This window comes from Mobula birostris, chromosome 1, assembly GCF_030028105.1.
Source record: "Mobula birostris isolate sMobBir1 chromosome 1, sMobBir1.hap1, whole genome shotgun sequence".
Taxonomy (NCBI): Eukaryota; Metazoa; Chordata; class Chondrichthyes; order Myliobatiformes; family Myliobatidae; genus Mobula; species Mobula birostris.
Window position 1 is genome coordinate 118,148,233 of NC_092370.1, and position 16,163 is coordinate 118,164,395.

Below are 16,163 nucleotides of genomic sequence, written 5' to 3' on the forward strand. Positions count from 1 at the left end.
CAGAGCTGTGGAAACTTAATCATTCAAGGCCGAGCCAAACAGACTTCTGGTCTATAGAAAGCAAAGAGTTATGGAGAACATGCAGGAAAGTTGAGCCACAGCCAAGGACCTGTGAAATGATGTAGCAAGTCTGAGGGGCCATAAAGTCTATTCCTTCTCCTTTTTTCTTATATTTAAATTAAACACTTAAAAGCATCTTCTTATGTGAAAACATGATGTAGAAATGCCCGAAACTCAGCTAAGGCACATTTTGCTAGTAGATTTGAAATGATGATTAAAGATCTTACCAGAATATATACTGAGTAAGTTAAGACCTCACCCCGTTTGGAACACAATGGTGTGCAGTTATTAGTGGATGGTAATAGCTCACAAGTGAGGCAACAAATCAAAATTTGTAATTGTACCTGGTATTTACTTCAAGTTTATAATAAGCAACTGAGCATCTAGCCATTCTGGTTTTTACCGAAAGTGACCATTCACAACATTTATTTGCCCTCTGTGTTGTAGATGGAGAAAGCAGAACAAAACTTGCATGAGAGATGAGAGAGAAAGATTGAGATGGTAATGTTGGTACACAAAGAAAATGAACTACTTTTTTGCCAATTTGAAAATATTATATATGAAGAACAAGAATTACACAAACCTGGGCATTTTCAACTATTGCACAAATTGTACCAGGTTACTGCGCAGGAAAGCTTATTCCTTAAAATTTTCATGAACTGAGCAAGCATGTGTTTGGCAGTTGAAAGGAATGCAATTTAATTTAATATAGAGGTCTGGAAAAGAAAACTTTAGGAGACGGCTCATTGTACTGCCACACAACAAGCTTCACACCATACTTCACACCAAATGAAATTGTTTAACCATATGGCTTGCTTTTTTGATGAAAGTCTTTTAAGATCACATTGCTACTGTGGAATTCCAGGATTTGCAAACAATACACTGACCATCATCTTCTATTGTTCCTCTTTGATTTATAATTATCAGCACTTGAATATACTAACCACTTTCACTCCAAAATCCTGCATACAGAGAGGGAGGGGTGGATTTATATCTGTAGTAGTACATTCCCAGAGATTCACTCTGCACCACATATCACCTCCCAAACGGACACATTACTTGCTGCAGCTTTGATTGGTAAAATGCCACAGTAATGTACAAAAAGTCAAACTTGTGCAGAACCTATAGTGGCTGGCTTTGGCATGGTTTGCTTTACGAACACTTTAACTATGAAGCAGAAAATTAGACTTCCCACAGAACATATTAACAAACTAAAACAGTACATTGGTATGTCACCAAAAACTTTTAAACATTTTTTAAACTTTTAACATGTACGGTGGAGAGCATTCTGACTGGCTGAATCACAGCCTGGTATGGAAGCTCCAATACACAGGATCACAAGAAGCTGTGTAGAGTTGTAGACTTGGCCAGCTCTGTCATAGGCACAACACTCCTCTCTATTGAGAGCACTTTCAAGAAGTGATGCTTCAAGAAGACAACAACCATTTTTAAAGATCTCGCCATTCAGAAGATGTCTTCTTCATATAGGGAGGTGGTAGAGGAACCTGAGGGTCAACACTCAATGATTTAGGAACAGCTTCTTCACCTCTGTCATCAGATTTCTGAATAGTCCGTGAAACCCATGAATACTATCTCATTATTCCTTTATTTGCACAATTTATTTATTTTTGTAACTTAAAGTAATTTTATATCTTTGCACTGTACTGTTGCTTCAATACAACAAATTTCACAACGTACAAGTTAGTGATGATAAATCTGATTCTGATGGTCTTTGCAGTTCATTGTTATTACTTGAACTCTGAGGCTGTAAGGAATACAGAGTAGTAAAGCAGACTTACTGGCAATAAATCTTCCAGGAGATTAGTAATGGGACCTAAGGAGGTCTACAGTATAAAAAATTTATAGCACTTAATTAACTATGTCTTTGATATGCCTCATTTCACGGTTGATCTTGTCTACAATGGAATAAATGGTGCAAATCATTGGATTATTTACTTCATGGTTCCTTCTTCGCTCACTAAACAACTTTAAGATTAAAGATTTGAACTTTCACCGTTCAAGTGGGTGCAGTCATTTTCAGGGTTACCGTGTTCACTAGTATTACACTTTAAAGTGACATGATCTTCATTGTGATTTTTTAACTGAAAAGCATCTGAAGTGAAGGGAGGTTTTTCTTGCTTGTACAAGTATCAATGCCTCAAGATTTGAATTAAATTAAGATTACAAATGTGAAGGAATGCAAGAAGCTGCAGAGAGTAGTGGATTCTGCCCAATATATCATGGGCTTATCCCTCGTCACCACTGATGGTATCTACAGGAGGCATTGCCTGAAGAAGGCAGCATCCACCAAAGATCCCCGCTATCCAGGCCACACCGTCTTCTTGCAGCTACTACCAGGGAGGAGGTATATAGCAATAAACTAGATTTTGATTTAAGACTAAGGTAACACTTCAACTTATAAAGAATATGCTTGCGCTGCAAGGGGATGAAATATATCATTACGGGAGGAGTGGAGTCCTTGAGCATGGTTCAGTGTTATGGAAACACAAGAGACTGCAGATGTTGGTAACTTGAGCAAAAAAAAAGCTGCTGAAAGAACTCAGCTGGTTGGGAATTGGACAGTTGAAATTTCAGGCAGAGCCTTCATCTGGACTGAAAGAGTAGAGGGGAGATGGTAATCAAGAGGTGAGGAAGAGAGGTAGAGTAAGAGTTGGCAAGTGATATGCGAGTCCAGGTGAGGAGGGGAAGGCAGATGGAGTTAGATGGTGAAGGAAAAAGTCAAGATAGTGTTAGAGTGGGAGTGACGAGGGGCTGCAGATGATAGAATCTCATGGGAAGAAGTTGAAGACAAACCAAGTAAGGGAGGTGGGATTGGCAGATAGGAATAGTGAGAGGACACAGTGGGGGATAGTGTACAGGTGATGGGCTTTATACTGGCTATCTTCCCTCTACTCTTTCAGTCCAGATGAAGTATCTTGACCTGAAACATCAACCGTTGTTTTCTCTCTGCCTGACCTGCTCAGACTGTGCCACATTTATTTTACAGGGCTGGGATTCAGTATCAGAAAGATAAAGACTTTGCCACTATTTAACAAGAGAGAGTGAATAAGGACACATTTCCCCTCCCAGAGATTTCAAGCGCTGGGACATGGTAGAATGAAGGTGGGGAGGATGGGCAATGAGGATGGGAAGGGGTTAGAAACTCTCTGCTTGGGCATGTGGCAAAAGAAGAAACTGAAAACATCTAAGGAGGTTTGGATGAGCAACCCAGAAATCAAGTTTGGACATGCACGGCAAAGCTCCCTCCTTTCAGAGTTTCACGGCTAACGCATCATTTTGACATGCTGAATTTGGAAGTAAATTAGAAGGCACTGGAGACAAAATGAATGGTTAGCTTAGCATCGGAAGGACTTCATGATTGTCAAAATAAAGTACAAAACTGCTGTCAGTATGAATCAGTAACAAAAGCATCAAAAACTCAAGCTTCATGTAAACTATTGCTGACAAATTTAGAAGTTCCAAAGTTTGAAAAAGACTATAAAGGAATAATATTTACTAGCCAAAATCCAAAGTGGTTAATAGAGAACTGGCTTCATGTAAACTGAGAATCAGCTAAATGGCTGCCTATTATACAACTGATCCATTTGGAAAGTAGATTGGCTGTTTACATCTCTTCTAATTTTTTTTTTCCTAAATTAAGATTGGTAAAAGTTTACATGGGACAGTTGATCAAAAAATCACCTGCAATCTATTAGCTACTAGGTTAAAACCACCATTCCTCTAAATTCTCCCGAACAGATGGAGACATTTTAAGGGCCTGATAGGTAATACAAATTTTAAATGACAAAAATAGAAACTAAAGGAATATTTCCCTGTACAAGGAGCACACAAAATTGATCACTAAAAAGAAAGTAAACTAAAATTCCCTCTGTGAATACAAGGATCCTCTGAGCTGAACAGCAGTTGATGAGTGCCAGGGATGAGAGGAAGCATCTGTTACAATGCAGCTTCACAATAGCTGTTCACTACTTCGGCAGAGCACATCAAAGAAATCAGAATAGAAGCTAAAGAGCAGTTTAGTTCAGGTGAACTGGTACAGAGGCTGTCTGAACAATTCAAGGGTTGTGAACAGTTATATACAAAAATATAATCAAACACCTGGATCCCCTGATGCAACCTCTAATCTTACAAAGCTTGTCCTTAATCTTTGCCTTTTAACTCTACATTGTAAGGACTAAACAAGTGTTATGAGTTCTTTGAAAATGATAAACAAGGCACCACCATACAGTCCTGAATGGGTTTGCATTCCATTGGTCTTGACAGACAGTATTATTCTGTACAACTGAACACCAGGTTTCTTTTCTGAGAGAATACAGGGAAACAGAACAAGTTGGAAAAGTAGCATAATGGATCATTTTCATAAATCCGCATTTTGCCATGAATCCTAGTCCAGTATCTGCAACAGCTTAGTGCACATCCAGTGAAACAATTCAAAAATACTGGTATTATGTAACATTGGAAGTAATTAAAGTAAACTATGTAAGATTAACATGCAGAAAACAGGAAACAAATCCAACATCTTTCTAGTCTTCCATACAAGCAATTAAAAAATTGCAGAAAGAGTGAAAGCCTGCAAGAGCAGAGCTCAAATGTGAGAGACACAAAAAAACATGGATAACCTGACTGATGGATGCACAAGCACTCAGAGACAGGAAAAGGGGGAGAGAGGGAGAGAGTGTCTAACAAACATGAAAGAGGTGAACTAAAAGATAAGGATTATCCCAATAAATGTGCCTCATTTTTCTTTTGGCAAATTTATTTAAAAAGAAATCTTTGAGTCCTGCTTCTCCAGTTACTAATAAATATGTTGATAAAATGGTATGTTAAACTCCGGACTAAAACAGATGAATATCTCAAGAGGAAAATGTACTCTGTATATCTTCATTGCCTAGACCTATAATTCACACAGCATTCACTTCCAGATGTTTCCTTCACTATGCTCTGTTTGACAAGAACTTTTCTGGACTGTCAAAAACTAAATTCACACAAGTTCCAATGCTTAGAACATCAATAAATGTTACAGCAAGCAAATAATAAAAGTTTCATCAGAAAAATAGTTTTCAATGCCATCTATCAAAAGAACCAGAGCACTGAGGCTTGTGTTTAGAAGCATGTACTGCGTTAGTCTGTAGAATTCTATTTTTCTTAATCCAATCCAAGGTGAAGTTTAAATCTTATTCATTTTTTTCGGTGTCATTCACTGGATGTCACTGGGAGGCTGAGTGATTACTGTTCATCTCCCACTGCCCTTGAGGTGGTAGTGAGTTACTTTACTGATGTTCGGCACACCTTTTTGTGAGGGAGCTCCTAGATTTAGACCACCACTGATAAAGGATATAAGGTATTATTTCCAAGTTAAGGTGGCTTGAGACTTGGAGGGGCACCTGAAGGTGACAGTGTTTCCATGTGCCCAAACCTTGTTATTGGCTATGGGTTTTGGAGGTGCTGTCCAAGTAGCTTAGGGCAGAAATTACAAGGCATTTGTAAGTGGCACTCAACACCATTTTGTGTTGGGATTGGAGGGAATGAAGTTCAAGCTTATTGTCATGGGCATACATATCCATACAAATGCCATAAAAATTAGGTTCATGCAGAATCAGCACAGTACATTATAGGATGAAAAACATAAAGGAACATAAACTTAAAATAGCATATATTAACTAACACAACAAAATAAAATTAGGGACATGGTGCAAACTGAGCTGGAGAAAAAAAATATAATCCAAGGTAGCATTACATTTTTCAGGTCAGTTCAAGAACCTAATGGTAGTGGGGAAGAATATTTGGAGTGGGCGAACAAGGTGTCTATAAAGTGGGCTGCTCTGATCTAGATGGCGTTGAGCTTCCCATGCATTGTTGGGAGTTGCATTCATCCAGGAAAGTGGAGAGCACTTCATCAATGTGCCCGACTTGTCAATGGCAAAAAGGCTTTGGGGGTATCAGGAAGTGGACCTTCCTGATCTAGTGGCCACTAGTAATTGTGTGGCTGGTCCTGTTGGGCCCCCAGTTCATAGTGAGGTTGCAGGATCTTGATTGGTGGGGAGGGGGTGGAATCTGTGAAGGCAATGCTTTTGATTACCAGGGCAGATGTTCTCTCGTTGGACATGGTCATTTCCTGGCACCTTTGTGGTACAATGTCATTTGCCACCTATCAGTCTATGTGTGAATTTAGTCTCAGTCTTGCTGCACACATGCACGGGCTGCTTCATTTGCTGAGGCATTGCAAATGGAATTGAACTTAGTGCAATCTTCAGTAGAATCCCTGCTTCTAACTACACGTTCAAAGCTCAGTCACTGTATAACAGCTAAAGAATTTTGGACTCCCTGATGAACTTGCAGTAATGTCTTCAGCTGGGATGAAAGACCTCCAACACCCTCAGCCATCTTCTGTTGTATAATGTGTGACTCCAACCTTTATTTTCTTTCCATTAATTCCCATTGACTTCAGTCTTACCAGGACTCCTTAATGCCACACTTGGTCAAACATCGCCTTGATGACAAAGGCATTTGCTCTCACCTTGTCTTTGCAGTTCAGCTGTTTGGTATTTGTTTGAAGTAATATTGTGATAGGGTGAAGAGACTGCAATATTGTGCCATTATTTGGGTTTGTCTAACCTGCCGCTGTGATAGGATATACTCATGGATTGTGGTGAAGTGGTCCGGCATGCCATCTGTAAGGTGCGATTGTATATACATTATAAAGCTCTGGCTCACTGAGCAACACAGGTGTGTGGCTGTAGAGTAACTGAAATGCTCCTGTGCACATAGCCTTTGTTGCCACACAGCTGGAATTAGACGCAGCTAGAAAAAGTTTACAAAATGTGAAAGATTTTCTTTGTTGTACTGTATTTCATTATTCTCTTTAATTAACAGATAAAATCAAAAGTATATGAATTTTCATTCTAAATATTCATAGTATGCATATTACAATTCATTTTTAAAAAGTACTGCGCAGGTTTCAGGACGTGTAAAAATTTCCTGCTCACAGCAATGATTGGTCCATGCAGCTGTAAAAAAAAAGTTACTGGGAACATTGCTTTGGCTTTACTCATTTGTAGGCATACTCTCCCAATATGGTCACGAAGCTTAGATGTTTCTGAAGAGGAATCGCAAACATTGACGGTGCTTGGAATAACTTAGTCTGAATTTGGGGTTTTAGAAGCTGCTAGCTGATCTACCTGGTTGCATTTCAAGAAAATTTATTTGGTTCAAATAACTTGGTACACCAATTCAAAGCTGAAAACAATGGTGTGTCTAGTGTCACATGCAGTCCTAAGCAAGGATGGCAGATTTTCTCCCCTGTAGGACATTAGCGAACTAGGGTGGGGTTTGACGAGAAGCCAGCAGTTTTTTAAAATCATAATTGATGACTATATTTTAAAAGTAATTTTAAATTAAGTGAATTTAAATTTGGACTGCAGTGTCTGAATTGTTAATCCAGTACCTGTCACTGTACCCAAAGGAAATAGATTTTCAACAATTTGCTGTTCTATCTTGTTCAATGATAAATTCAACCCATTAACTGAAGGGTATAATCTACTTACGGTGTCCATAGTCTTGGGAAGGCATTAATCTCCTCTTGAGTGTATTCATTCAACCTTCTGGGAACCTTTCGAGGCTGTGGAAGCTCTTCTACCAAATTCTTAAGTATTTCTTCAGGAATTGTCTAATGAAAGGGAAAAGCAATTGAAAAAAATTACACTGCAGTTAAGAATTTTAAAGTGTTTGGAAAGAAAGCAGAAATAATGATTTGCGCAAAGAAGAATTGGGGCATATTATTACATTGAAATGTAATTTTATAAAGCCACTTCCTCTTGGAATTAGAAGGATGAGCTGTGAGCATCTAACTGTAGTAAGAGTAAAGGAGTGGCAATGCAGAGGAACAAAAACTACATGGGCACTTGAACTGTAGTCCAGCTAAGGCATTTGGTTTTGTTGTGGGGAGACGCTAATTTTGGTTGTTATTTACCAGTTGCATGAAATTTTAAGGAGAAAGACTCCTAATAAATGAGCCACTTGAAATGATGGTGCTTCTTTTATTTAATGATTTAAAGCCCTTTTTGTTCATCAGTTTTATTTCTGAGAAGTTAAGCTCCCATGATGCATTGTTTAAATAAGCTAACAATGGACTTAGTACAAGAGGATCAAATGGCAGTAAGAGTTATGTACAATACCACATTATTAACGAGCTGCATTGGCAATTTGTTTACTGCAATCTCTAACTTGGCTGATTAAGATAAGGATTAAGAATTCTCAAAATTCCTGGGTTGTTAACTTACATCAACCTATAGAGACTTGGGTATAATTCTGAATGGATGGTTAAGCACAGAAAGTTTTTACAAAGGTTGAAGATACACTGCAGATTATTTTCCAAGGCTGAACATGAAAAATAGACCCCTTGATCCTCCTGCTTCATCATTTATCAAGATCATAGTTCATCTTCCGCCATAGTATAAATTTCCTGCACTTTCACCATGTACCACGAGTCCTTTACCATATACCACAAATGGGAGAGATTCCCTCACATTCTTCTAGACTCAAGACAATGCAGTCCCAGTCAAAAAGAGGTGGGACACTGTGAAAAGACCCTCATACAGGAACTGGGGTCTGGATGGGTAAAGCAAAGGTAGTGTTACCTGAGGTAATGGCAGAAATGTAGCCTGTGTACCCAGTGATGGCACCACTAATGATGATGGCAGTGTATAGATGCAATTATATTCTGACGGCTGAAGTCATCTCTTTATCACTGCCTCTTTTCTGTCCCTGAACTGTGCAGCTTAAGATCTGTGAGATAGTTGGTAATATCGGCCAATCAGATATAACCCTTCTCCATTCATGAGGTTCCTTATTTTATACAGTCCTGCTGCTGCAAGGTCTTTGACAGCTCTGAGTTCTACTGAAGGGGACAAAGTATCCTATTCATCACGTATCCTTGTCTAATATTGTAAGTAAAAACAGATGATCAGCTTATACTATACACAACACACAAATACTCCAAAACATTGACAGAACTGTCAAATAAAAATTAGCTCCTGAGCCACAGAGAGAAATCTGCTCACTGTCTTAAAAGAGTGTGGGAGAAAAGGAAAGAATTTTAGGGAGGGAATTTCATGTTTTAGTATTGATATTGATTTATTATTGTCATCCACACCAAGATACATTGAAAAAGCTTTGTTTTGATGCTATCCAGATAGATCAAGCCATACATAATTTCACCAAAGTAGTTAAAAAAGAATGCAGAATGCAGAGAAAGTACAGTGCAGGTAAACAAAGTGCAAAGGGTTGACAAGGTAGACTAGGAGTTCAAGAATTCATCTTTTAGTATATAAGAAGTCTGTGCAGCAGTCTGATAACAGTGGGATAGAAGCTGTCCTTGAGCCTGGTAACTACCTTAGACCCAGGCCTTCTATGGTTGAGCAAGTAAAATCAGGAGAGCATTAACAACTATTGAAGTAATATCTATCTATACGAGAATACAGTTAAACTTTAACCAGAGTGTAAATGATAGCATACAAAAGACCAAATTGTAATTCAGAAGGAATACAACGTAGCATTAAATTCTGGTTACTCTTTTTTGTACAATAGCTTGCTTGATGGAAACTGTGCCCAAGGCAATTCTTAATGATCATGAGCTTATTTAAAAATAGGAATGAAAAATAGAACATACTGGAAACAGTCAGCAAGACAAGCAGCATCTGTGGAAGAAAATAGAGTTAACACTTCAAGTCAAAGACCCTTTGTCTGAATGGGAAAGTCGAAATACTTCATTCTAAATTCCTCTGTGCAATCAAAACAAGCAAAATGCAAACACAAGTAACAACAAACTCACATCTAAGAAATCTTGATCTATTAATATAAAATAAAGGGATTTTTCTTTAAATTAAAGGAACAGGATTCCCAAAGACCGCTAAAAGGAAAAGTCTACTATACAAGGAGATTAATTCTACATATGGAGTCTTGGCAAGACTTTTTGGCATTTTAGTTGAAAATGGGATTTTCTATTTTACACAGGGCAGAACCAGATGGTAAGGCTTCCACAAATGCACAGAAAGATATTTGTAGAATCCAACTCCAAAGGATAACTTGCTTCCATTCCACTTCTGAGGGTTCTCAAGGGTCAGCAAGGCCAACATGAGGCCCAAGAACTCTCCCAAAGACAGGGTCAGAAAGTGGTTGAGAGAGTGGGAATAATTAATCCATATATTAACTCTCTCTAATAGATGAATTGATAGATATTGTTCTTGAAGCCAGGAACTGATTGATTCTTTTATACAATTAAGGAAAGTTCTGCCCTAATGAAATATGTTGACTGTGTGATACCCCAGGCAAAGAAGTGCACAATCAAACTAATTAAATGGGACAACAGAAAATAAAATCCAGTCTTTGGGTTGTAAATCAGAATTAGGAAGAAGATTTTCTGAACAGCTGCTACCCATCAAAATCCACATTCTCATTGCTAAATAAATACTCCCTACCTCTCAAGCTCCAGCAGCTTACATTTCCAAATTTTATGTAGTTCCCTGTCTGCTCTCCCTCAACACCCAAACATTTCTTTCACTGCATTTTGTTATTTGATAGGGCTTAGAGAAACCCACATTTAACATAATGATACTTTGCTCAGTCACGGGATCAGTTCGAAAATTTAAATGTGAAAGCTGTATGTTTAACAGAAGGATTTCGAACGTCTCAGGAATGAACCAAGCAAAGGGAAACTTATTAAACAGAAACCATACAGATTTTGCAATTTCATACAAATAACTGCTTGAATAAGCACATCTAATTCAAATGAATCTTGTCAAAATACATGCATATTAAACAGAATAACATCTTGGAAAATCACATCATCTTTTATTCATCTGCCTTTTTCAGTTTACACCTAATTGCTTACACATCAAAAGTGTCACAAAAGTACCAGATGAAGAATAGAAAACTGAAAATAGAAAAATGAAATTCCAAGTTGAAAATCATGCAAGTAGGGATGCTCAGTTTGCAGATGAGAGCACAAGTTGTGAAGTGTAAAAAAATAGATTAAGTGACTGCGGAAGACTATCCTGAGTAATGATGGATAATGGCTAATATAGGCAGTGCACGACAATGCACAGAAAATTATATCAGAATGTTTTCCAAATGATGAGGGACAAAGACCATTGGAATGTTTTCAGATGAAGATCAGTAGGCTTTTTTGACAAGGGTATTACATAATATGAAAAATCGATAGGGAAGTGAAATGGAAGTGTAGAATGGTGGAGAGAGTTTGAAGAGATGAATGCCCATTTTGGTTCCTATGTTCTATTCATTATTTATTGATGTGAATCTTGAGGGAGGGTCAACATATCTATCACCGGACTGGATCTCTGCCTGCGGGTTTATGCTATTGGAGGCTGCCACCAATCCATAGGCTCTACAGACCACACAGCCTAGAAGTATGCTTCAGAGCAGCTAAAATTAGAATTGGGTAAATGTCACAATGTTTGCACCAGTATGCCAATGTAGACTAAAGTGTTATAGAGTTATACAGTTGTGTCAGCTTCTAACTTAATCTTTAGTTCACAAACTCTACCAAGTAGTTAAAATAATGAACAATTAGTCAAAAACACTTTCCACTTTAGAAGCCAGGTCATTTATTTATTACAATAACTTTCAGAGATCTGATTTGGAATTGGAATTAGAAATTATTTTTTGACTTTGGTTGCAACCAGCAAACATGGAGCACTGCAATCAAAATTAAATAATTTTTGAAAAATATTACTTGCTTTCAATTTTCAGCCAGTTTTCTAAAATTATGTATTTCACTGAATGCAAAATCTTTCACTATCCTGTCGTATCAGGATGAATTTTACAATCCAGTAAAAAGAGATATAATTTTATAATGCGTTCCTTGATCTTCAGGGGTGGTATTCTGGTGAGATTTGAAAATGGATTAATCAACCATAAAAAGAATATTAGTCAACATCTATCTCCAGTACTTGTGGTTAAAATGATTGTAAATAATCAAGAAAAAAAACGATGGTTGCAATGAAATACAGTAAATTAACATATTTATATTCAAAAACCTTTCAAGTATATGTACTTGTATCCTTGCACCCAAAAATACACATCCTAATTTTTAAGATCTCCAAGGATTAACAAACCAGTGCATTTAGTGAAAACTTAAGAACACGATATTAATTTTTGACTGTGGCTTGCTTCCAAGGCAGTGTGCTTTCAATGTTACACAAATGACCTACGATGAACAAAATCTCAGTTTTAAATTGCATGCCCCTTTGGCCTCTTTGCACATGCCAATGTTTCATATTTTAGCTAGCTACTAACTAGACAGCAATGTGTTGACATGCAATTCACCGCCTGGTGAGTCTCAAGTTGTCTTCACCCAACAGCTACATTGATTTAAATCTTCATTTATTCAGCAGGACTTCTTTTTCTCCGAAGTGATAATTGTAAATCCACCCACTTTTCCTCAGAGACGCATCGTCTTTGAAAGCTTTTCATTTCCTGGGAATTTTACTGCAAGCTAACAGCGGCTTGTGGACAGGTTTTACATTAGCTTTGATTTGAAGGCTATTTCTCCTGAAATACTACATTTAAGAAATACCTGTTATCTAATTGTTATTATTTCTGCTCACCAGTGCAAAAGTATTCGCAGCCCAGGGTATCCAAGTATATTTATGAACTACTAGTTATGGTACATGGAGCTTAGAAAAATAGAGGGCTATGGGTAACACTTAGGTAATTTCCCAAGTACGTACATGTTCGGCACAGCATTGTGGGCCAAAGGGCCTGTATTGTGCTGTAGGTTTTCTATGTTTTTATGTTACTCTGGATTTGTGCACCAGACTTTTGACAGTTAACTGTCAAAGTTGTTCAACCAGGAAGCCTAATGATGTTGAATGGAAAACAGAAAAGGAGCCTAATTAATAAATACTTAACAGAGTATGACTGTAATTTAGGTACAGCATATGTACACTGTACTCTAATTACTTTATTCATAAACACTGACACACTTTCTTGATAACTCTTTGGTGTGCAGGTCTTTGAATTACCAAGCCATTTACACCACAACAAATAGCTCTGCGTGTTGGAATACTGTACTAACATGCCCATAATGCACGCTATTTAATGTATGAAGTTTAGTTTAGTGGAAAGTTTCAATGATGTGTTGCGTTTGTTGGCTTTGAGGAATGGCTAGATACCCTCCAAGATCCAACCTCAAGGTCATGATGTCATGAACTTAACATGAACCACTAAATCACATGACAGGATCAGCCATTACATAAACACAAAATCAGGCAAAATCTTAGATATCATTCAGCCTCACCATTGCAAGATTCAAACTTGCCTGTTCTTAATAGGCAACACACCTCATTAAGTGCATGCACAAGATGATACAGTGCGATGGAGAATTACCACTCTGTATTAGCCCTGTTCCTACAACCGAGCATAAAAGTTTTCATTTTAAAAAAAACAACTTGATTTTGCTATGAATGTATGAATGTGCTCCAAAGACCACGGCTCTGGGGTGGACTGGTGGGGGGGGGGCGTCTATGCTAGAAACATACTTTCATATCAACATTGAGTTGTCCAAGTGTGGCCCCACCAACGCTTTATAAAGTCTCAACATTTCATCCTTGCTTTTATATTCTAGTCCTCTTGAAATGAATGCTTACATCGCATTTTCATTCCTCACCACAGACTCGACCTGCAAATGAACCTTTAAGGATTCCTGCAAGGACTCCCAAGTCCCTTTGTGTCTCAGTTTTTTATACTTTCTCTCCATTTAGAAAATAGTCAACCCATTCATTTTTTCTAGCAAAGTGCATGACCATACACTTCCTGATATTGTATTCCATTTGCCATTTCTTTGCCCATTCTCCTGGTCTGGCTAAGCCTCTCTACTTCCTCAAAACTACCTGCTCCTCCACTTATCTTCATATCATCTGCAAACTTTGCAACAAAGCCATCAATTCCATTATACAAATCATTAACATATAACGTAAAAAGAATCGGTCCTAACATAGACCCATGTGGAACACCACTAGTCACCAGCAGCCAGACAGAAAAAGGCTCCCTTTATTCCTACTCTATGTCTGTTGCCAATTAGCCACTGCTTTATCCATGCTAGAATCTTTTCTGTAATACCATGGGGTTGTAGCTTGTTAAGCAGCCTCACGAGTGGCACCTTGTCAAAGACCTTCTGAAAATCCAAGTACACAACATTAACTGACTTTCCTTTGTCTATCTTGCTTGTTACTTCTTTAAAGAATTCCAACAAATTTGTCAGGCATGATTTTCCCATGAGGAAACCATGCCGACTGCGGCCTACTTTATCATGTGCTTCCAATTAACCTGAGACCTCATCCTTAATAATCGACTCCAACATCTTCTCAACAGCAGAGGTCAGACTAACCGGCCTATAGTTTCCTTTCTTCTGCCTCTCCGCCTTCTTGAAAAGTGGAGTGACATTTGTAATTTTCCAGTCTTCCGGAACCATTCCAGAATATAGTGATTCTTGAAGGATCATTACTAATGCCTTCACAATCTCTTTAGCCACCTCTTTCAGAACTGTGGGGTATACACAATCTGGTCCAGGTGACTTACCTACCTTCAGACCTTTCAGTTTCCCAAGAACCTTTTCTCTAGTTATGGTAACTTCATGCTCCCTGATACCTGGGACTTCCACCAAACTGCTAGTGTCTTCCACAGTGAAGACTGATGCAAAATACTTATTCAGTTTGCCCACTATTTTGTTGTCTCCCATTACTACTTCTCCAGCATCGTTTTCCAGTGGTCCAATATTCATACTCAGCTTTCTGTTACACCTCTGAAGAAACTTTTGGTATTCTCTTTAATATAATTGGTCAGCTTACTTTTGTATTCCACCTTTACCATCTTTATGACTTTTTTAGTTGTCTTCCGTTGGTTTTTAAAATCTTCCCAATCCTCTAACTTCCCACTAATGTTTGCTCTATTATATGGCCTCTCTTTGGCTTTTATGTTGGCTTTGACTTCTCTTGTTAGCCACAGTTGTGTCATCTTTCCTTTAGAATACTTCTTCCTCTTTGAGTAGTATATATCCTGTGCCTTCCGAATTGCTTCCAGAAACTCTAGCCATTGCTGCTCTGCTGTCATTCCTGCCAGTGCTCTTTTCCAATCAATTCTGGCCAGCTCCTCTCTCATGCCTCAGTAATTCTCTTAACTCCACTGTAATACTGATACATCTGACTTTAGCTTCTCCTTCGCAAATTTCAGGGTGAATTTGATCATACTGTGATCACTTTCCCCTAACGGTTCTCTTACCTTAAGCTCTCTAATCAACTCTGGTTCATTGCACAACACCCAATCCAGAATAGCTGATCCTCTAGTGGGGTCAACCATGAGCTGCCATCTTGTAGGCACTCAAGAAATTGCCCCTCTTGGAATCCAGCTCCAACCATTTTCCCAATCTACCTGCATATTGAAGTCCCCCATGACTACTGTAACACTGCCCTTTTGGCATGCAGTTTCCAGCTCCCGTTGCAATTTGTAGGCGACATCCTTGCAGTTCCTTAGCTCTATCCACAATGATTCAACACCTTTTGATGCTATGTCACCTTTTTCTAATGATTTGATTTCAGTTTTAACCAACAGAGCAATGCTGCCCCCTCTGCCTTCCTGCCAAGATTTATTAAATTCTGAAGTTGCTTTTCAGTGAAAGACATTTGTGCATGTTTTCAATTACAATTCTTTTTTTCTTTAAAAGGATGATTGCACAAAATATGTCCAATATCCTGGACTATAATCAAGAAAATGACGAGCAATCATTTCTCTATTTACTTTAGACATTCTTATTGCTCCACTCAAATGAATACAAATAGTTATTTCCATCTGTTTCACATGGAAGCACAGTGAGTGGGTCAACACACAAAGTCTTTAGATCAGGGCCTCCGAGCCTTTTTATGCCGTGGATCAATACCATTAAGCAAAGGGTTTGTGGACCCCAAGGTTGGGAACCTCTGATGCTGAGCTGTTTGCACTGAGTGAGGCCCAGTTCTCAACAGAAACGAGAATCTCTGATTCACATGGTTACAGTATCCTCATGGCACTGA

At 38.3% G+C, this 16,163-nt stretch overlaps 1 protein-coding gene across 2 annotated transcripts in view; it reads right to left on the bottom strand.

Annotated features, from left to right (window-relative positions):
- The window catches only part of mrpl13 (mitochondrial ribosomal protein L13), a 115,732-nt gene that overhangs the window by 32,230 nt on the left and 67,339 nt on the right, over nt 1–16,163 (bottom strand). The window contains exon 6 of one of the 2 annotated variants that reach the window (XM_072261121.1): nt 7,626–7,747. In XM_072261121.1, coding sequence (XP_072117222.1) covers nt 7,626–7,747 — 122 coding nt within the window. Of the gene's footprint in view, nt 1–7,621; nt 7,748–16,163 lie in introns of those variants that run through there. The other variant, XM_072261130.1, reaches the window with a different exon arrangement.